We start from the raw sequence: 23,706 nt of genomic DNA, 5'->3' as shown, positions 1-23,706 counted from the left end.
GAGTCACCGGCGGTAGGCAGCAGGCAGCCACCGCCGCCGCACACAGGAGCTGGGCGGTTCGTATAAGAGCGTCGCGGGGGCGCCCTCCCCCTTGTGCATGTCTCTGGCTAGCTCCCCACCCACCAGCCCCGCCGGTGTGTGCGCGGCGCGCTCCTCCCTTCCTCCTGCCTACCGGAGCCGCCTCCCCTGCAGGCGGCCGGGCAAGGGGAGATTCCCCCCGTCTTCCCCCCCACCCGTGGAGGCTGCTAACTTGTTGTGCGCGCAGTAGCTGCCGCACGATGAGCACGTCGTCGTTCCGGGGGCTCTGGCTCCTTGCGGCGCTGTGCTGGCTGCTCGGCGAGCGCGGCCCGGTGCACGGTGAGTAACAACGCGGGGCTCCAGGGGCATGGGCACCTCTTCCCTTCCCGTCTGTGGCTGCTTCCCCCCCCCCCCCCCCCGCGTGTGGGTGCTTCCCCCCCCCCCCCCCGCCCCCCCGCCTGCCTTGTGTGCCTCGGCCTCGCAGCCGGAGGAGGGGACGACAAGGGGGGAGCCTGCTGCTGCTGTATCGCCTGATCCCGGGTTTATGGGGAGGCACCTCTGGGGACAATGGGAATTATCCTTCTCCCCCCCTCCCCGGGAATCGCGCCTGCCGTCAGCTGAATGTGGGTTACTGAGCAGCTGCATCCCAAGGCTCCCGCTGGAGCAAGGCAGCGAACACGCTTTCTGCTGAAGGCTCTTGGTGAGCCTTGTTGGGGCGCCTCCACGTAGGGGACGAGGAGTAGCTGCTCCTCCATGGCTAGTAACCAGCTCACACTCCTGAGCATGGCAGAGCATGGGGAAGTCGGTGTCCTGGGGCAGGGGACTGGCTTATTGAGGAACTGACCATCCCTTCACCCTCTACCTGGGAGGAATTAATGCCTCTCTAATAAGCCTGGGCCTCGAAACATGCAGTGACTCGGTGGTGGGCTGATAAGGGCTTTATTGTCTTAACATCTGCTGTCTGGAGGGAGAAGCAATGACTCGAAGGTTTTGGTGAGAGCCCATGCCAGACTTTCACTCTGTCCTATGAAAAGCAGGATCAAGTACCTAGTACTCAACACACTTCATACTTGGATGTCTCCTAATTCCAGTTATAGGAGGATGTTTGGGTGTGGGGAAAGGGGCTGAATGTCTTGTATAATGGGAGGCAGGGTGTAGTGTAGGTGTGCTTGTCACCTATCTAATAGTCAGGTATAAAATAGGGAACTTTCAGGAGGTGGCTGGTTGTTCTCAAGTGGCTGTAGCTCTTGGCTGATTAGCTTCTATTACTGCATAAATGTTTTTTATGAGGGAGGGGATGAACCTTGCAAGTTTATAGTCATGAACCTGGAAGAACAATTTAGATTTAATTATGGGCTTAAACACTTGGGACATGTAGGTAAGCCTCTGACTTGAAAAAAACAGTGGGGGGGAACTGTTCCCCCTACAGCCACTAAACCTCATGGTTTAGTTGTCTAAACCAAAACATTAACATGTCTAATGACCTCTTGTCTAGATGACTGACCAATAGGTATAGAGTCAAGACTCTGACAGCCTTCAAGTAGGGTTCTCCAGACCTATTATGATGTGTTTGTAAGTGCAGCAGTTGCCGGATAGCAACGAACACCTTGAGATAGTTTCAGGATCTGGAAATGGTGGGCTAGTTGGGGGAGAATGGCATTTCTAAAATGCACTCTGCCACTGTCAACAAGGCCTCTGACAATAACTATTCCTCACTTCAGAAAAGGGGCATAATCAACATCTCAGAACAGATCTCCTTAATCAGTATCAGCTCTTGGGTCAACACTCCTTGCCAAAGAGACTGCATAAGTAGCTACAACTATGCCCAGTGTCCAGGGATAAAGGGAAGAGCATGTTATAGTCCCCCTCCCCCCCCTACCATATACAAAGTGAAAAGAAACTACTAATCTTGAGTGGGGTAACCAGCAATATAACAAAGTATGATGCTAACAAACAGAGCCCTCTCCCTCTGCTCCTATCAGGCTCCCTATGTGGGTCATAGTTTTCCCTTGAAAGAAGGGAATGCCTGATAATCATGGGGGGGAGGGAGGGAATACTCAAGATAGTAGATAAGGAGACCTTCTGCTTCCTTTGGGCTTCCCAAATGCTGCAGCAACAGGCCTTGGGCAGGGAGCAGAATCTGGAAGCCATCTTGCTCCCCCACTATGCTGAGGAAGCAGATGGAGCTGTGCTAAAGGGTCAAGAGAGGTGCAGAAGTTTGGGAGGCCCATCAGCTCCACCCTGTCATCTTCCTCTGCCTGGGGTTGTGCTGAAGGGCTGGCTATGCAGAGGAAACAGATATTGCCATGTGGAAGTCTGGCAGGGAGGGGGATTCTGTTGGTAGGCAAGCTGGGTCCTGGAAAAAAACACAACTTGGGTGAAAATCAGTAAAAGCCAAAAGTGGAAAACCTGGGAATTGTTCAGAGAGCTGGTAAATACAAAAAGTATAGTTTTACTTTGCTAAGCCCCTTCAAAGTGGCTTATGCTGAAAATAACTCGAGCAACTGCATAAAACAGTTCTGAAGGTAATCAAAGCAGCCTTTAAAAAGATGTGCATGTATTCCAATGCTGGTTCTTCCTTTAATCAAGTTATTTGGCCCTCATTTCTCTCACTTCTGAGAACAGGCTATTCTTCTGGAGTGGTACTTGAGCTCTGGCCTCCATAGCATTTCCCAATATGTACTGCAAGCTAGTATCAAAGTAACACTGGTGTCAGCTGTATGACCACACAGCAACATCACAGCCTCAGTTTGGAAGAGCAGAGCAAGTTTTATCTATCTGAAAAATCTAACAACTTGGTCTCTGGTCATACAGACCCTTCGATAGGAACAGAGGCAGTGACTTGCCCAGAACAGTTTATGCTGCTACTACATGGATTGTGAAACTATCAAGAACTCTCCTGAGTGGCGGTATAGGGCTAGATGTTGCCAATAGTCTAACTTGACTGACTTAGTTGCATCATGTATTTTCATTTTGCAAGTTGTCTCAGGAATAGGCAAATCAACAGTACATAAAATTTCTCACTGAGCATCTTGCTACAAGCATGTAGAGAGCCACTCTTCCCTTGAGGGAAGAGGTGTGAATGCTTTCTGTATTGATGTACACTAATGGACAAACCTTATGAAAGGGGGCTCATGCATCCAGATTCCATCAAATGGTAATGATTGGATATTTAAACTTAAACTCAAAACGCTGCAATCAAGGTATGATCTTATCCTCATACCCACATGCCCCAAAACAATAACTTCTGCTTCTACTATTGCTAGCTAACTACTTATAGCATTTTGAAGAACTGGTCTCAAAGTACTATGCAAGCTCTAAGTATTAGCTAGCAGTATCTCATCTGCAACAAGTGAGAGGGTAAAAATCCCTACACACGGGGTCAGTGACAGAGCTAAGGACAAACACTTCTGATTCTAAAGATGTCTATAGTTTCTATAGATACTGGCACTTAATTTGAATGTGCTTATATGGGGTGTAGCCATTTCTATTCTGGTCTGTTGGTGCCAAAATGACTATAGGTAAAACTACTCAAAGTGCAGTTGTTTAGCATAACTGTTTCAGAGCCCTAAAATTGGAAATCCTTTGGAACAAAACACAACCTTTACTTTTTTAAGGAAAACTATTAATTCCTACAGATTGGAAGTACTGTTACTTAAATCATGCTCTTGCAGCCCTGAACTTTAATCACTGCTGCAGTCAATTCCCTTGGAATTAAATACTTAAATGCAGACTTACACAGAATAATGCAGATGTCACTAGAGTTGCAATGATTTAGATGCAACATCTAAATAGAATACACAGTACTAATATGCTTTCTGAATGTGGTATTTAAAACTTTGTTTCTCCTTGAATGATCCCCATTTTGGCATGGGAATGACTAGTCCATAGTACTGTTTTGGAACATCACTCTAATCTAGCATCTGCCCCAAACAAGAAGGCAGCTTCTGACTACCTGCCCTCTCCACTCTTGAGAGTGATAAACTAAGGCTTAAGATGGTATTGACTCAAGACTGAAATACATGAAATCTTAAATTAAAACTAAAGATTAACATGATGCACCAACTAGAAAGCAGCTTCATAGCTTGTATACTTCCAGTAGGAACTGAATATCATGTTACCTGAATCTAACTATAGTCACACTTCACTTCTAAAACTATTGTACAATCTCCCTAAACTTCTTTGGGAGTGAGCATCCTTAATCTTTGAATCTGTAGGTGTCTTGTGTGAGTTTAGACCAGGCCTAAGTCTTGCTGGCATGCCATCCCACATTTGTGGGGCAGTGAAGGTCTGACTTAGCTGTGCAGGCCAAAGCCCTACAACAAGTGTGGTAACGGCATAAGAGCCTTTGGCCACTATAGCTGATATCAGTTCTTCCTAGTAAAACGAGCTGTCACCACAAGGACCTCTTTTCCTCTACAGTAAAGGCTTGTTGGCATTGCTATACTACCATACCCAAGTGTAGACAAGGCATAAGTGTCACTGATTTATATAGTTTCCTTGCAATCAAAACAGCCTAGTGAAGCAATAGTGAGGAAAAGAGATTCCTCAAATTAGGAATGGCCTGATGGAGGTTTAGAAATAAACCTCAGGCTTCAGAATCTGAAATCTAGCAATAAAGAATGCTCTGCAGTAGCTTGATACCTACAATCACAAACTAAACTACTGGCAATGGACTCTGCCTGTGCATCTAAACTTGCTTTAAAGATAGCATTTGACTAATCAAAGTGATAGTGTTGATCTCTAGACTATATTGCTTTAATGCATGATGGAATAGGTCAACCTTGCAAAAAATCTAGCTCCAGGCATGTCAAAGATCCTTAATCTTCACCATGAGAATGGTGGGTGAACAGACTGCGTGGTTGAACATCTGCACAACACATGACTGGAGTAGATAATCATAGCAAAAGATCTGCATACTAAATCAATACTTCAGTTTAGCTGGTATTTCTTTACTGTAACACTCCTATAAAATGAGATGTTATGTCTTGACAGATCTAGTCAAACTAATCTAGCTGTTTTGTCTACTTGCCAAATATTGTAGCAGTTAAAGATATTTAAAATGTTAGACAACTTGAAATACAACAGCTTCTTAAAATACTCTATTGGGCTGCACAGCAGGTATTGATTATATTGGATGTTTTGCATGTGTGAGTGCACTTGCCCTCACCAACTTTGTTCTACCAGTACTTCTGGGACCACCTGGTGGCAAGTAGATGGCCACCAAGTGTTCTACAGTGGAGTTACTGAAGACTAAACCAGCAAGCTGCTACATCTCCAATTATACCACAAGACCATTGGTATACTGGCTTGCATTTTCTACTTATCAGAGTAGATACCAAACAAATGGTATTTTAGTAAAAGCTAAAAGTAGATGCTTTCTATTAGCCTCAGTGCCAAGACAATGTAATTCATCAATGATGCAAAAAATAAGGGAGGAGCAGGAGTCTTGCATCATGCAATAGTCACGCCTCTAGACCTTAAGACAAACATAATGCATGTAAGCACACAAGACCAGCCTTGTTCTTGTGCAACTGCTAGTACAGCAGCAGTCTGCCTCTCTGAAGCTGATACTGGCTTGCTATCCTACAGTGTAGTTATGGCTTGATTTAACCCTCCCATGAGGAATAGGCTTCAGTTCATTCAGCTTCAATAGAACTCAAGTTGTAGTGGAAAACCAACTGAACTTTAAATATGAAATGTACAGAAAGCTGTAGCTGATTTGTAATCTTAACACTGATACTCTATAGTGCAACAGAGCTGTAAACATTGCACCCATCTCTCTAACTCAAACACACGAGTCTATTTCGTATAGACACATGACTTGGCAAACAACTTCAGTGGAGAAAACTAAACTGTAATAGTCTCTCACTCAGTGACTTTGAAATACTGCTCTCAAATCTCTTGACAAATACTACAGGCTTCAAACTAAAATAACCCCAGACATTTAGGGAAACAAAGGAAACTTAGCTGAGCTACCCAGGCACAGACAAGGTCTGCATGAGGCAACACTTTTCCTTGAACTCCTAACTATTAATTCAAGACTACTGTAATTTAGTACTAAGACCATATGTGCCCTCCCCACCTTAAGCATTGAGTCTCCTTGAGAGAAGGACTTGCACCTTTCCTCATCAACACATGCTAAAACTAAACTTGGATCTTCAAGGTTTCTTCGGGGCTCTTGTCCTAGCTGCTGGAGTACAGCCTAACATAGTGAGGATGTGGTCCTCTAAACTTGATTGAACTTGGAGACCTGGTAAAGAAGCTCACCTCTGTAATTGGTGTTAATGCCTTGTCTGTCTTTCACTAAAGCATCATGGGGTTACCTTGGCTCAATGGTTGAGACCTAGTGATCTTTTTTTAGACTTTGTTCTGCTGCCCTGGATTTGCAGTCCTATTGATTGGCAGAGTACATGACTTGTATACTATTGCTAGACTCTAACTTCCATACAGTAGAAACTAGTCAAAAGCTTCCGATCTGGTGTTTGTCTCAACATAAGCTAGCCTTCCCCATATGCATCAGTTTTAAAACAGGTTGGGCTTTTTCCAAAGCACTTAACGGAGTTGGAAACAAGTCTATGAATTGCCACAGCTGTCAGTGTCACTGCAAGGGCAAATGTGGTATGTTGGAGACAGTGTCTATTTCTGCCTTAGAGTGAGGTAATATGAGATACTGGCATAGGGAACATAAGTGGACATGACAAGTCGTCCTTGCAGCTTCCTAGACTCATGGGTTTCAGCCCACTAATCGTGACCATACCACACTTGACCAAATAATCCCTTGACAATAAATATTTATGAAGAACTGTCAGAAAAGAAACTTGTATAGTTCAGGATGCAGAGTCAGACATTCCTGCACTTGAAGTCAGGGAGCAGGCAGTCTTTCCCACACTCTACCTACTTTTGCTTCTAAGTAGAAATGGCACATGAAATGAGGCTTTATTTCATCTGAGTAAAACACGCAGGCTCTAATTCTACATAATTTTAGGGATGTTTTAGATAAACATTTCTGACCACTTACTACATGTGTTAGTGTAATTAAGTAGGTATAATCCAGCTGCATGCCACAAAGTATTTGAGAAACTTCTTGAGTATTGAAGTGACAGTTGGTCTCTATCTTTAATGAAGAAAACTAAGCTGTTTGGCTTAGTAGCCAGGCTCTCCTCTACTCCGATCTAACAAAGTGACCTGCAAAGATGCCTTTACCCACATAGCATCCAAATCTGTGGCATAATTGTGCTTAACTTGGAGTAAGTGATATTTAATGCTGCTTGGCTGACTATTTTCAAGGGGAAACACATAGTTTCTAGTACTCTAGATACACTAGCATGAGTGATTCTAGTATGAGGGTTCAAAATGCTGTCAAAAGGAAACGCATTATCCTGTAGTGTTAAGGTCTACTGTGCATTATGCTGTTTTTAAACTAGCTATTATGTTTTGGTCTGTACCTGGACCTGAGAAACAAGCAAGACAGTTATACTTCAGAAGCTGTCACTTAAAATCACAAACAAATTGCCTTTATCCCACCACTAGAGTTTGTAAATCTAAAACAACTCTATAATACATTAGAAGAGCCTTAATATCAAGGATGGTCTTGCAAACTGTAAAGCAGACTGCAGTCCTTCAGCAAACTGCATCATTAAGTCTGTTTGTAGCTTTTTTGGCTACTCAGCTGAATCAGGAATTTAGTGGAGAAGTTTAAGTGTGGTGGTGATAACATTGTCTCATGACACTTCACTGACCTGAAACATGACTACAGCAACAGACATGAATGATAGTGATCTAAACCAATGAACATGTAGTCATTCTTCAGCCTTTGTGAAACAAGTCCTTGTCCTATTGCCTTGATCAAAGCTTTCAACACTGAAGTATGAGTTACACATCAATGAAACATAGTTACAGTAGCTTGACTAAACTGACTTTCTTAATTCAAGGTGCAAGAGCAAAATGTGAAGAATCTCAATTCCAGTGCAGTAATGGACGTTGTATAACACTGTTATGGAAATGTGATGGAGATGAAGACTGTTCTGATGGCAGTGATGAGCGCTCCTGTGGTAAGCTCTTGAGCAAATGCAAAATCTTATTCCCCACCAATGGAGTTAAGAAAGTGTAGCATTAGTGGGACTCTTCTATTAAGCTAATATCTGGCTAGTGGTGAGTAAACCAGGTAGTCAACAGGGTCACAAACCAGGGTTTATAGGATGGATAGAAAAATCCTCATCTCTGGGTCTTGGTCAAGAACAATATATTCTCTCACAGATGTAGCTTCAAAGCTTGCTTTCAGGCTTCTGCAGGACTGAGTCAGGCAGCTATAGACTACCCTTCCAACTCAAGCTCAAAGCAACCTGTTCTCTTGTCCACATTAATTGACCCCTCACATCACTATAAGACATCCCCTAAGATGGTGACGAATTCAGGCATAAAGCTGTCTGCCCTCATGTGACAGATTGAACTACCTACCAACATGGTTGGACAGCTAAAATATCAACAAGCAAAGTACTTCATTGGCTGCCCCATTAGGCTATCTTTAGGAACATCCATCTTTCCAAATACGCTCTGTCTTCAGTGGTGGTCCATAGCCCTTTTGCTTTGTCCAGGGACAATCTAATCCTTTAGAAGAGGTCAGTTTCTCTTTACAAACAAGAACTAGTTAGCTTCCTTCTGTCCTGAACTCCTTATGACTGCATGTGCAGTCTAGACATCTTCACCACTCCCTTTTCAGCTCCATGTGTCAAGGGAAAACTAGCTAGAACATGGTTTTTTCCTTTCCCCTGCAGTATCCCTCTAACTAGCTACAAATTTTCTGCTTAAAACCAGTTTACCACCATAGTGCAACTTGCCTTCTAGAATCTTAGATCTAATACTTTAGTATCTTCTAAAATAACAAATATCAGATTAATATTTGCTGGTGAAGTAATCCTGGATTACAGCCTTCATTTCCTTTCTTTTAGCAAATCAGGTAGTAGTAAATTCCCCTGGTGTCCAATTTCCATTATGTCTAATCATATGCTGACTAATCCCTAATTAACAAATGCAAGTATTGTATTTTATGGACTGAATTGAATTTCCTCTGCAAAAACAGGAACATGCTAATCTATTACAGACCTTGCTCTTCAAAAGCAAGAGTTGACAGTTTAAATCTGAGTAGCACATGAGCTAGAATAAAATTTCACCTGCTAGCAAACATGAGTCTGCACAGTGGTTCCCAAACTCTTCTGTGCTGTGGCATACCTTGATACCTTTAATTATTTTGAGGCACACCCCCATATAGTCTCCAAATGAACTCATGAACATTCATGAGCTGATTCAGAACTCTTCAAGGGGTTTTTCAGAATTCCATGGCATACCTGGTCAGGCCTGACAGCACATCTGTGTGCTGTGACCCACTGGTTGTGAAACAACTATAACCTACAGTGCCTATATATCTCTACTAAATCTGCTGTTTTTCAGCTAACATCTTGATCAGAATGGCTGCAAAACATAAATTCTTGTTATAAGCATGGATTTTTCTTAGGTCATAAGTACCATGCCCCTCTCACTTGTCTGCCATTCAGATATGGCACACAACTCCCTTCACCTTCCCCATCTCTTCAGATGAGAACTAATGTGCAGAGGTAACATCAGCTAACAAACTGTAGACTTCTCTTATGGGGCCGAGGCTGACCTCTTGAACTCAAATTTGAGAAGTCCAAAAATACCAAGAGCTGTTCCTTTTCACTCAAGCAACTAAGTACTTAAAATGGCTTGTACCCATTTTAAACTGCAATTTGCAGTTCAGTGGTGGAAACCACTGAACCAGTCACACCTTATTGAAGTGCCTCTTGTGTGCAACTTGGAATTCTTGCCTGTTAGTACCTCAGTCTAATCTAGACTCAAATTTCAGATTTAAACCTAAAATGTCCACTGTGATTAGCAATTCAAAACTCACATTGTTGCAACAATCCTGCCCATGTTTGCTATCTACACCTTATCTTACACATGCAAGACAAACCAACATCTGCTTGTACCCAATCTTGCTTTAATAGCTCAGACTTTTTTGAGAAGACTATTTACTTTGCGTCCAGCATATTCAGAGTACTAGTGTTTTTATCTGGTAGCTCTGGTGGGAGGAGTGAAGATAATGCTCAATGTTTCAACTGTTTGAAAGATGTGAAAGAGCCATAATATCTCACAGCTCATAGCCAAAGTATTAATTAGTACAACTCTCCAGTCTCCTAAACATCCATTAGGCTTATAGTAGAAAACCCTCATAAGCATCTAGGGACTAGGGTTCTTGACAGTCAGATTAGCTAAGATATAGCTGTTCTCTATCAGATGCTAAAATTGTACTTGTTGCAAGATCTAGTTTGTAGTCCAACATACTGGAACTCTTCCTTTGCAGTGAAGAAGACATGTGCTGAATCTGATTTTGTGTGCAACAGTGGCCAGTGTGTCCCTAACAGGTGGCAGTGTGATGGGGACCCAGACTGTGAAGATGGATCTGATGAAAGCCCTGAACTCTGCCGTAAGTGAGCTGGTCATGCTGATAGTCCAACTAAATACATCTGGACAGGAAACTGAAAACTCTCAACTAAAAACTGTCCATCTTGTAGCCAATCACCATAACTCCTAAGGTTTAAAACTAGCTTTGTATGTAACTGTTGCTTATACTTGAGCTCTTTTCCCAAGTTACCCTAGTAACTGAAGTAGTCTTCTAAAGTCACAAGATGCTCTCAGCCTCCCCTTGCAAGCCCCTTCAAAGAATAATCTAACTCCTGGAGATTATCCCATCAGGAATAGGAGATTAATTGATCAAACACTCTAATATCTATATTTCTTCATGCAGATAAAGTCCCCATTATCTTGGTAATCCTAGCCCAATTTAAGGGCTATTAAGGCTGCTCAAGATTCCTTTCCTGTGGAAACCTCACAAGAAGAGGTGATGTCTACAATAGAAGACCTTTAGATGCATGTCCAAGGATTACCTTGTCCTCCTACTCTGGTTCCCATAACTAAATTGGAGTCTACAGAATGATCAGGGGCAGAAGACCTTAACTCAGTTTCTAGCCCTCTTGATTGTGAATAGCCCTTTAAAGGGAACCAGCATGGCCTTGGCTGCACCTGAAAGTCATCTTGTGAACCTTAAAGCTACTACTCAGTCTTTCCCTTGGTTAATATTGCAGCAAGAACTTCAGTATAAGTTTGTATGTGTATTTACATGCTTGACTGCCTTCTAAACATCCAGCATACAGGTAGCCAAACTAGCACCCTATCCTGTTACTCCTCCCATGAGACTGAAACAGTAAACTATGTATGGCATTTGTGTAGCTGTAGACATGACGTACCTTATGAATTAGGCAGTATATCAGCCTCTAATGTCATAGCCCAGATACAAGCTCTCCTAGAGATCTGAAATTCTTCTTAGTGTAATGACCATTTCTAATAGAACTGCTTCTGCATTTCACTTTGCTGTTTTCACTGTCCACTTATTGCTCTTCCATAAAAGTGTGTATAGCTGCAGTGTCTGAAGTTAGGCTTCAGACAAGTGTTTATCTTGCTTTCAGTAGAATCTTCAAAACCTAAGCTCTAGCCTTCTTAAGTAGCTCTTAAAACTGACCTCTCAATAGATATGAGAACATGCCGGGTAAATGAAGTCAGCTGTGGTCCTCGATCAACTCAATGTATCCCTCTGTCCTGGAAATGTGATGGCGAAAACGACTGTGACAGTGGTGAAGATGAAGAGAATTGTGGTAAGGGAAGAAATACATAGTGGCCGTGTATTTTTCTTTTAAACCTACTTGGCCTGAAGGTAAACTAGTGGTGTAGAATAGCCTAAATGATACTGGTGCTCTTAGAACCATAACATATGTAAACTCAACTTGAGTGTCTAATTGTATAGTCACATAGTATGCTCAAACTGCTCTTCCCAATCCTGTTTGAAGCTGGTTTCTAGCTGGATATACAATAAGTGATCTTCAAACTTATTCAGTTTGTACAATCGGCACTAGATTAAAGTGCTAATACAGGTCAAAGATCAGACAAACTTTAGAAGTGTGTTTAAGCAAGGACACTACCTCCCAACATGAAATCTGAACTTTTTTGAGTACCTAGCCAGTATAAAAAGACACTAAGTAGTAGCTCATTCTCTCTGCACATGGATGCTTTCCAAGCAATGGAATTAAAGTAGCTTTGGAAACTATCATGGCTCAATAAAAAGGCTAAGCTAAGCTGTTGGAGCAACATAACTAAAATACTGCTCAGAGCAAAACTAAATGTCACTTGCTTAATGATGGTCACTCAGCTACATTTGAATGAAAGCACTATTTGCTGTCATTCAGACTTTAAACATCCTAAACATGTACTGTACTAAAAGGGCTCTGCTATCCCTAGATTTAGATAGCAGCTTACAGTCTTCAGTAACATCTACATTAAGAAAATAGTACTAAAATCTAGCTTTCCCTGAGCCTGCACTTTCAAAGAAAGTGTGTAGATCAGAACTTTACTGCTCTTCCCCAGTGCCCTCCAATCAGATGTGCAAGAACCATCACATCTATGTAACACTGGCATCTCTGAATACACTTTCAACCCAGTAAAATGCACAGAGGACATGCAAGTGGAAATAACCAAATGCCAGAGGCTCAAATTCTAAAACAAATGCTGTCTGATTTGCTCCTGAAAAAGTAGGTCTCCTAAAGCTTTGAAGCTGTATATTGTGCTCAAATCTCAAAGGGCTCATGCAAGTATATATTAATAGAATATCCAAATTTGAGAAATTAGCCTGACAAATAGAATGCCAGTAGCTTTAATGAGCTGTGGTGGCTGACTAGAATTTATGAAATTCTTGCAGACTAAGATCAACTATGCTACAAAAAGGTGGTGTGTGAACTTCACTGACTTAGCTTGAGTTAAGAACCTACTCTATAAAATCATATGGTGCAGTAATCATCGTTCTAAAATTCTGTCTAACTGAATTCCCACTCTGTTATTAGGTAATGTAACTTGTAGCCCAGCAGAGTTCACTTGCTCCAGTGGGCAATGCATCTCCAAAAACTTTGTTTGTAATGGCCAAGATGACTGCAGTGATGGCAGTGATGAAGTGGACTGCACACCACCTACTTGTGGAGCACATGAATTTCAATGTAAAAGTTCTACCTGTATCCCTATTAGCTGGGTATGTGATGATGATGCAGATTGTTCAGACCAGTCAGATGAATCTCTAGAGCAGTGTGGCCGCCAGCCTGCCCCTCTTGTGAAGTGTTCTTCTAGTGAAATACAATGTGGCTCAGGAGAATGTATTCACAAGAAGTGGCGTTGTGATGGAGACTCAGACTGCAAGGACGGAAGTGATGAGAGAAACTGCCGTAAGTAACTGCTGTACAATCCCTTACCTTTGTCCTACCTCAGTCACTGACTTCCCCTAAAACATCTGAAGGCTTTATCTCTGTATCTGAGTCAAAGACCTTCATGATTCTAACTGCAGCACTTCTCTCTTCAGCTTCCTGGACTTGTAGACCAGACCAGTTCAAATGTGAAGATGGGAATTGTATCCATGGTAGCAGGCAATGTAATGGCATAAGAGACTGCCTAGATGGAACTGATGAAGTCAACTGTAAAAATGGTAGGTACAGAACAAAGTGGTGAAACCAACAGGGCTTTCGAGATTCTATCTAATGGCCCTTTCCATCCCATAATCTTGGTTATCTTGACAGTCAATCAGTGCTCTGGATCTGGCAAATTCAAGTGCCGAAATGGGGAATGCATAGACATCAGCAAAGTGTGTAATCAGCAGCAGGACTGCCAGGACTGGAGTGATGAACCCCTCAAGGAATGCAGTAAGTGAGCCATCTACTTGGAATGTCACTCAACAGGCTTCAGGTTAATGAGTCTTTGTTAGCAAGAATCGGGCTGTAAGATATTTGCAGTATGCAACTTTCCATGGTTGGGTGACACCAGTTAGACTAAATCTTGTTTCCAGGTCTCCTCCAGTAGTTTACTTCTGTGTGGTTTTTTGTATTTTTAGGAACTCTTTAAGCTAGCATGCAACTCCAATGACTAGTGTGCAGTTTTATGCTTGGTCAGAACTGGGTATAAAACATCATAGTACAGAGTCTCTAGCTCTAGAGAGCAATAAGCTTCTATTACCTGTAGCCTGCAACTGGCTCATTTGATGTAGTTGCAAAACTACAGCAGAATATCTCCATGTCAATAAATTGAGCACTAATGTGCCCTACAGACTGTAACGAGTGTCCATTGCAAATAGAATCCAGCTTGGCTAAGACTTCAATTTCTACTGTATTCTAGAACTGGTAGCTTTCTGACTTAGAAATGCCATGCCACACATGCCTGTCAAAGTTGCTTCAGCTGTTTCTGGCTCTCTTCTAACTCTATTCCAGACTTGAATGAATGCCTGGTGAACAATGGTGGCTGCTCCCATATCTGCAGAGACCTAATTATCGGGTATGAATGTGATTGCCCTGCTGGGTTTGAACTCGTAGACCGGAAAACATGTGGAGGCAAGTATCTACTACCACCTTGATCTCGAAATAAGGTAGCACTGAAACAAGAACAATAAGACTAACTTTCAATTCTTTCCTAGATATTGATGAATGCCAGAATCCTGGGATCTGCAGTCAAATCTGTATTAACTTAAAAGGAGGCTACAAATGTGAATGTAGTCGTGGCTATCAAATGGATCTAGCTACTGGAGTGTGCAAGGCAGTAGGTAAGCACAACTAGGAATACACTCTCTCAATCAAGAGCACAAAAGTCTTAGAAAAGGTTACCTCTGAAGAGGCTGACTAAGATACTAGAGCATGAGATGTCAGTAACTGGTGTGATCTATAGTAGATGTTGCCACATAGCAAATACATTAGAGGACCAATTAAATTTTGCTCAACTTACTAGGGAGTTCAAGGATTTGCCAAACTGGCCTCTGCTGTTAAGTGCAGAGGCTGAAGACCTCCATGTGCTACAGGTCATCTGTAGCATCATTCTCTACATGGTAAAGGATCTTTCAGTGGCATTTAATTGAGCGGAGTACCTGCTTTTATTCCACTTCAGTAAGCTGGGATATTGAGACTAAATGTCTAGGGGGAGCAAAAGGACACAGCTGGTAGTTTTTTCAGGTTGAGCTATAAACTGTATGAGAGAAGCATGCCCCTCTAAGCCTTTGGTGCTGCTAGTGTAGAAGGCATGGGAGACCCAATGGAGGCTGAAGCTGTAAGATTTGTAGATCTCAGCACATGGCAGCTTCTAGACTTCTGTTCTAGTAGCAAATGGCACTCAAAGCTTCTGGGATGATTCTATATAGTAAGAATGACTTGCCAACTAGAACTGCAAGTAACTTCTAAATCCTCTTGCAGGAAAAGAACCATGTCTGATTTTTACTAATCGTCGGGACATCAGGAAGATTGGTCTGGAAAGGAGAGAATACATCCAGCTAGTAGAGCAGTTAAGAAACACCATAGCTCTGGATGCTGACATTGCTGAGCAAAAACTCTTTTGGGCTGACTTTAGCCAAAAAGCAATTTTCAGGTAAACAACCTGCCTGGTTCAAACTTTCAGCATAAGTGCTTGTCTTCCTGAAGTTGTAGTTCTCAAAGTGAATGGCTAAAGACTCCATGATTACAAAATAAAGTGAAATCATACAAGCATTTATTCATACAACTTGAATCTCTAGGAGTAATTCCTAATATCTATAACCACAGCCTTGCAATCAACATGCCTATGCAGTGTGGTACTCTTAAGCTGTTCATATACCTCCATTGAAGTTGGAGTTGTAGCCAAAGTAGGAGCACAAAGTGGTTTTTTTGACTAACCTTCAGTTGAACTAGAATTTTGAACAAAGGGCAGCAAAAATTCTCAATGTTTTTAAAAGCACACTTTTAATGAGGCTAGCTACCTCAAATCTTGAACAAGGATTCTAAGTGTACCTCAGAGGTCAGTTTTTACTTCAACCTCTGCATGTTAAAAGGAGATTCTCCAATCTTAACCTTAACTTTTCTCTTCCAGTGCCTCACTTGATACACGTGACAAAGTGGGCAAACACTTAAAAATCATAAGCAACGTACACAGTCCTGCAGCAATTGCTGTTGACTGGATCTACAAGAACATCTACTGGACTGATTCAACTTTAAAGAGTGTCTCAGTGGCTAGTCTTGATGGTGCCAAAAGGAAGATCCTGTTCAATACAGACTTAAGAGAGCCAGCCTCCATAGCTGTGGATCCTCTCTCTGGGTGAGCATTACACTGTACAACAGACCAAAATGCCAAGTCAGATTGGTACTATACCAATCTAGAGATTGGTATCAAATCACAAAGCAGTAAGCTAAAAGCTAGTGATAAACAGGCTTGTAGAACATACCTGTTTGAGGGGGGTGAGTTGAGCCAAGAGTAACCCAAGACTGAGCTCTGGGAATCTCAAGCCATAGCATATAGATTTATTCTAAGCTTTAACTACCATGCATACAAGCTAGTATTGTTTCTGACATATTAAAGTACACTAAACTACAATATAAGCATCCTGCACAGTTTAGCTAACAACTTGACTTTTTACAGCTTTATGTACTGGTCTGACTGGGGTGAACCAGCCAAAATAGAGAAGGCAGGAATGAATGGATTTGGCAGACAGCATCTGGTGACAACAGATATCCAGTGGCCTAATGGAATTGCACTAGGTATTTCATGTTCTTACAAAGCTATCGCCCTGAGAGCCCACAATGCCTTTCAGAAATACTAACTCACTAGATGACTTCCAAACTTAAATTCTGTAAGGCTAGACATGCCTCTCTCCCCCCCCCCCCCCCTCCAAAAAAAGTCACATAACATGGTAACAGTGAGAAGGCATCACACACTTGGATGTGGCTGTGGCCATTATTGTTCAGCAGTGTCTTCTAGGCACTCTGCTGTCAAGCTTCTTCCAACTATAAAGATATCAGCACTGGCAGTCTTTCCAAATGGCCTCCGTTAATGACAGCTTGCTTGTTGTAGCTGACTGACAGCATCTGTTATGTCAAGAGACTAGCACACCATCTATGAAGTAGCTTCAACACATGGAATACCAAACAGTCCTATTTATAGGACTACAAACTCCAACCAGAGAATATACCACTTTAGTTCCTATTGTGTGGTGCTGCAACTGGCCTCTTGATCTGTAAATGTGTACATTGCTTCCAGTGGTAGAGTTCCCTCTGAACAAAGTTCACAAGCAGTCTAGATGGCATTTGCCAGCTCTTACTAAAGGCACGTTAAGTACCCCAAAGGGAATATGGATGGTGGGTTTTCCCAGGTAACTTAACATGGGCACTTCGGATTCAATGTACTAAAATGCAACTTCTCTCCTCCTAGATCTTGTGAAAAGCCGTCTCTACTGGCTTGATTCAAAGCTGCATATGCTGTCCAGTGTGGATCTGAATGGCCAGGATCGTAGGATTGTGTTAAAATCACACGAGTTCCTTGCTCATCCTCTTGCTCTAACAATATTTGAGGTAAGAATAAAGTTCCTCAAAGCATCCAGTAGGGAAACTGGCTCTAGGCTGGCTTTGAAGGGAGCAAAAGATTCTTAATATAAGAGTGCAGAAAAGCCATTGCAATGGGATTATTGTAGCATCTATACTAAGACAAAGCACAGCAAATAGACATGACTACCTCCATGCTACACTAGCATCAAGGTTTTTATAGAGCTTCATTGCTTCCTCAGCTGTAATGACATTGATCCTAACTTTGCTGAACTGCACTGATACTTGTACATGCCAAGTCTGATTTAGTGATTACAGTAGGCTACTTAACTATCCCTGGGGCTAGATAAACCAAACTGGTTCCAACCATAATGAGATGCAATAACTTGTCTCCTAGGATCGTGTCTACTGGATTGATGGGGAGAATGAAGCAGTCTATGGTGCCAATAAATTTACTGGATCTGAATTGGCTACACTAGTGAACAACCTCAACGATGCTCAGGATATCATTGTGTATCATGAGCTTGTTCAGCCATCAGGTACCATATGTAAACTCCAATGTTGCTTGCTGTAAATCTCTTCTGCCATTTGACTAATCAGGTAGGTATGGGGGAAACCTAGAAAATGGGCTCTCTGGATGAGTAAGGTGAGGGAAGAGCTCAAATCTGACTTGCCAAAAAGCACACTTAAGCAGAAGTATCCCTATAGTAGGGGTAGTGGTTCAAGTGGAGTTTTCAGGGCTGCTACTTTCTGTTCAGAGGTCCCCTGAGAAGCTGTACACTGTTCCGATTACCTTCAATGGCCTAAACTTAATAGTTGTGTATGGATGGTCAGTACATTCTCGACCATGTACAAATACTAAAGCACTGGACTACTTTGAAACTGACTTGTGCCAACAGGCAAGAACTGGTGTGATAACACGAAGAATGGAGGCTGTGAGTACCTGTGCCTACCTGCTCCCCAGATAAATGAACATTCTCCAAAGTACACCTGTGCCTGTCCTACTGGATACAAACTACAAGCTGATGGCCTAAGGTGTCAAGGTATAGTGACCCTGTTAGGTTCCCTCTAGAGTAACTTAAGGGAGTCTTGCACTAACAAGACTAATAGTAATGTGCTAAGCTGACAGACTTAGTTTTACTGTTGCTGCATGAATAGAATTATGGGGACTTAAAGGGTGGAATTCTAACTAAAATGCAAACTCTGCAGGTAATGCAACAAATATCATTGCAAGTCTGTGCCTGGCTTCTGCAGGCGTCATCACCATAGACTATGACCAGACCTTGTGCATTCTGTCAGGGTGGGATGCAGCTGACTCAGCTACTAGTGTCAGACAGATGGTACTTCAGACAGTCACACACCTTGCCAAACTTAACTGCTCAAAACTAGCAAACGTAATGCATATTGACTCAGGTGCAGAGGTCTAGCATTGTTAGCTGGACATGACTCCATGTTTGATTTAAACAGGAGGCAGTGCTCATCTTGATGACAAGGCTCATACACTTGGGTGGCCTTCAGACTGCAGTTATCATACAAGAGCTTTGCTTGCCATGTAATACAGTTCCTGTAGGAGCTCCTTAAATGACCAGAGGAACTTAAACTAGTTCAAGTGCATACTGTACAATGGGAGGCACTAAGCCTCACTTCATAACATGGCTACTTAGTGTAACATTCCACTGGAGTTCATGATTAGCACTCCAGAAAACACATCCCTACGTGTGACTATTGTTTCAGAAGTAACTGCTGTGGGGAATGAGCAAACTCTAAATGTGCTGTCAAATTGAAGTGCCTACTTTGCTTACAGCTTAGCTCTGCATAGCTACCAGCTGGCCCCTGGAAAAACTTGAACTAGTCTCACTACTAAGTGAAACTAAATCTGGCTCACTTCTACTATCAAAGCACTTAACAGTGAAAATTGATGGATTCTAAAAATGCATAGGAATACTAAACTTCTGATACAAGCTATTGGCTACTACCTAAAAAAACATTTAATTGTACAAACATACTTCCCTAAACAGAACACTATCAGCTGAGATTGCAACTTCCTGGCAGAGTAGACCTAACATCAAATCTTGTGCAGTCAAGAAGTTGGTCCGGTAAAACTAAAAGCTTGCATGATCATTCTGCCATCTACTAAACACTAACAACCACATCCAATAGCAAGCTATTTCAGAACTTCAGGATTAACTGGGTTCTTGATTTTATAACCAGTTTCAGGTACTGGAACTACTGTGGCTTACATTGAGACAAAAGATACCAGCACAACAGAAAAACCACCAACTGTTGGACCAGTTCCTGGAGGTATTGGTCCTAATAACTCACTTTCAATCATTGCATTTCAAACAATGAGCAGGGTACACATTCTCCTCAATAACTAACACAACATGCTAAACCTGTGTGCAACCTGGGGACGTGTTGGTCAGATTTCATGTCTTTGACAATGATGAGTGAGACAAAGCCTGTTGTGATGCATTACAAGACAGCTAGCCCATTCTAGTATGGATCTGCTTATAATGGTGAGCATTAGATGCTAGGCTATGAAAATTACTAGTGAGACTCTCCTAGGACATGCAAATTCAGGCAACTGCAGCAAGTGGAAGGAAGAATACTTAGTGGCCTACATGCTCTAGAATGCATTCTTCCACTAAAGAGTGGAAAGAGGTTTCTCTTAGCAATGGTATGAGGAAGCTGCTAGCCTCTGACTAAACTCTACCAACCTAGTAGTAATCTCATTTGGTGTTTTTTCTAGGACACAATTTCAGCAGTTCGGTGTCAGAAGTCAGTTCTGCCAAAGGAACTTCAGCTGCATGGGCTATTATTCCTCTGTGTAAGTATACTTGAGTGCAGTAGTCTGACAAGAGTCAGGCCCTACCTCTAGTGGCTGGGTACAACTCAACGAATGTCATTCCAAGGGATTGACAAGTCTGAGTAAGTCTAACCTAAAATAAGACTAGCCAAACAGGGTTCTAAAGGCAGAACATGACATTCTATCCTAATGTCAACACTAGGGGCACTGTCAATTTTTTTAGGCTCACTTCAACAAGAACCTGGGCACTAAATCGGCCCATTTAAAACTCTCTATTCCTGATTTGCAATACAAAAGAACTTATAATGATGGCTTAGTCCGTGAAATCTTGACATTGGATTCTTGAGTGGTAGCTTGAGTTCTACCTACTTAATCTGCTGCTACAACCATGTTCCACCAGCCCTAAAATGAATGCTCATTGCATGACACTTTGCCTTATTGTGGGGTGGGGGGAGTGGTAGGACAGGCCCCACTACTATATTTGTTCTGAAGTAAAAATGTAGGTGGACGCTAGCTTCTAGCTGGCAATAGGCCTAATTCTTCCTATAGGAAGAATTAACTACCACATGACATGTCAGCAAAGAGTGCTTTCTAATATAGCTTAATGTCAAAACTCATAACTTGTCTTTTATTGAAGTATTACTGGCAGCAGCGGCGGCAGCAGGTGGCTACTTCATGTGGCGTAACTGGCAACATAAGAACATGAAAAGCATGAATTTTGACAATCCTGTCTACTTGAAAACAACTGAAGAAGACCTCAATATAGATATTGGGAGGCACAGCAGTTCAGTAGGACACACTTACCCTGCAGTAAGTACAGATAGTTGGTTTCTAGGTGGGAGTCAAAATGGCAGCTGACGATCATGCTCTTTAACTACCAAGTCTCAAGGTGCCAAAATATTGACTTGGTTTCCAAGGTAGCCACTCCTGACAAACTTGGCTAACCTTTTCTATACCAATTGGAAGCCATGATCTGCACTTCAAACCTGACAATCTTCCTCTATCCTTCAGTAGGAGACCAAAGGAATTTCCATAGCAAAATCATTGGGCTGAACAAGACCGATTAATACCACTGGTTATGATATGCCACTTAAATTTTAGGTAGCTGAGACTAGCATTGTCACCATGGCCAGTTGGCATGTAGCATTTCTAGCAGGTACTTGGTGCATAGAGTTGTAAGACATTGGGCCTGCTACCAGATGAGCCTTGAAAAATCTAAGGCTGCAACAGGATATTTCAAATGTGTGGCAATGGCTTCTCAACAAGCTAGTTACAATAAGCAGCAGTCCCTCTAAAACATCTACTAGTATTAATTGGCAGGTGAAGTGAGAACCATGCCCATGAATTTGAGGGTATGGGAGGGCAGGTGCTATAAGAAATGATGAGCTGTCCATGTCTAGTGGCTCTAGCAGTGTGCAGAGCTGTAAGCCTGGCTTCATCACTTCTGCTACTAAAATCTCAACCTAGTTTATGGTGTGTGGTTTTTTATTTAAGTAAAGCATGTTGCACTTGAGTTAACTATAGCTTAAGTTGTCACTGACTAAAGTCTTGTGTTATATTAATGTAGCACTGGTTTGTCTTTTTCAAAGGCCAATTTAAAACTAAATCTTGCAGAGGCACAAACTCTGGACAGATCATATCTTGCAAATGATGGCATGTGAGCAGACTTGCACAGTGACTAGACTTTTTTTCTTGCAACACAAGACTTGCTTTTAATACACATTTGCTCCTTCCATACAGATATCTGTTGTAAGCACAGATGACGATCTAGCTTGAATACTCTAGTTGGCAATCTACTTGTGTCGTACACTTTTTTGGATTGAACATCGTGGCTGAAGAGTCTTCCTAGATGGAAGAATGAAGAAACCTGTGTATGTGGAACAAGCTTGTGTAAAGATCTTGTATAGTTTATCAAAACTCTGTAAATATCTGTCCACAAGTCAGCTTTTGAAGGTTACTGTTTATCTGTAGCCCTTGAACTTCAGTACCACTGACCAGCTATATAATGCACTTTCCATAGAAAGCCATATTCCAGCAACAACTTGTGCTACAGTGTAACACCTGTACATATGTGTATAGGCCACTTGTAAATATCCTGAACAATCATTAAGCACTTTGAAATATATTTCAAATGTAAATTATTGTACACTCTTTTTTCAAGGGTTGGGTCAATGGCAATAGGAGAAAACGGGTTATTCAGATAAATTGCCAAAAATTTGTAAACATGAGTAATTTTGTATGAATTGTGAATCCTGCCTTTGACCCCTCTAGGGGTATGCAGAGGATGAATGTTTGTTAAAACTACTGTAAAGTTAAATGCTAAAATTAAAAATAAGCTGACTCTAGTCATGTTCAGTGGACTTTGTTACTTAACACAATAGAATTCAGCATTTTGGAGGGCTCCTAGATCTGTCACTTAAATTTGTGTACCTTTTCTTGTATGAGAATACTTCCTTACGTGAGACTTATTGGTTCTTGCTACTCTAAATGGGAATAGTTTCCTAGTGTATTTTTGTACTATCTGTTTTGACAGTACCCCAAACTGTAGCTGACCTGCCAGATGTCTGCAATTTATGCTCTGGACTAATGCTGCAATGTAAGCAATCAATCAGAAGGGCACAGTTCAAGATGAAGCTGTTTAAACTACAGGACATCCCCAGAAATCAGTTTTAGTTATCTAAATCTGTCATGGGGCAGCCTTCCATTGCTGTTCTGCTGCTGCTGTTGCTAATTCTGGCAACATAGCGACGGTATCTCTAAAGCTGTAGGAATGTAGCAAACCTGGTGTGTTCATATTGCAGCCTGTAGTAGAGTTGTACAAAAAGATCTAAAGACCTAAGGCACAGTGGGACTTGTGCCAAGTCCTATTTTGGCTTGCTTAGCCTTTATTTGGATCTGGCTAGATGGAAAGATGCTTTACTACTTGTATTTAAATCCAGTTCTTACTATTAGATTAAACAGTCCCAACTGCTGAACTGGCTTGTAGGGAAAGCACTAATTCTGTTTAAGTTGCCCCATTACAACTTCTGATTCAGGCCAGTCATTCATATGAGATCCTATGGCAGTATTAACTCCACTTGTCCCTAAATTTGGACTCCATGTCTTTTGCCATAGTCTGTCTAAACTGATGTGGTGCAGTTAGCTATAAGATGGATCACATCTCTAAAATTGCTGAAAATGTGGGCTAATCTCTTGATGCTACTGAATTCAATAACTACATTACTGAATAGTGAACCTGAAACTCTGAAGTGACTTGACCTCCAAAAGGCACTGAATAGAAGCCAGTTTTAATGGAGGCTATGTGCTATCTTGGCAAGGCCATGTGTATTTCAATTGTCTCCAGGCAACTAGCCTTGGAAACGTTGCCTATAAGGCCTGAGAGGCATCTACAGCACCAGCATGCATCTATAGCTGCAGAAGTAGGCTAGTCACCTTGAACTATCTCTA

At 42.0% G+C, this 23,706-nt stretch overlaps 1 protein-coding gene across 2 annotated transcripts; it reads left to right on the top strand.

The window, feature by feature from the left end:
- Window positions 1-223: 223 nt before the first annotated feature.
- On the top strand, window positions 224-22,604 carry VLDLR (very low density lipoprotein receptor). 2 transcript variants are annotated; one of them, XM_067568925.1, is made up of 19 exons: window positions 224-357; window positions 7,953-8,072; window positions 10,400-10,522; window positions 11,625-11,747; window positions 12,987-13,358; window positions 13,493-13,615; window positions 13,707-13,829; window positions 14,391-14,510; window positions 14,594-14,719; window positions 15,360-15,531; window positions 16,009-16,233; window positions 16,555-16,673; window positions 17,344-17,483; window positions 17,851-17,992; window positions 18,353-18,496; window positions 19,665-19,754; window positions 20,203-20,280; window positions 20,897-21,069; window positions 22,000-22,604. In XM_067568925.1, exons 1-19 carry the CDS (start codon window positions 279-281, stop codon window positions 22,033-22,035), a joined length of 2,628 nt encoding a protein of 875 aa, XP_067425026.1. In that variant the 5' UTR covers window positions 224-278; the 3' UTR covers window positions 22,036-22,604. The 2 variants fall into 2 exon arrangements, with proteins under 2 accessions (XP_067425026.1, XP_067425025.1); XM_067568924.1 differs by lacking the exon at window positions 19,665-19,754.
- Window positions 22,605-23,706: the final 1,102 nt, after the last annotated feature.

Source organism: Emydura macquarii, unplaced genomic scaffold, assembly GCF_026122565.2.
Source record: "Emydura macquarii macquarii isolate MOO-44397 ecotype Brisbane River unplaced genomic scaffold, CSIRO-AGI_Emac_v2 contig_2897, whole genome shotgun sequence".
NCBI classification, from domain to species: domain Eukaryota; kingdom Metazoa; phylum Chordata; order Testudines; family Chelidae; genus Emydura; species Emydura macquarii.
Note: the sequence above shows the minus strand (reverse complement) of the source record. Positions and strands in the feature narration are given on the sequence as shown.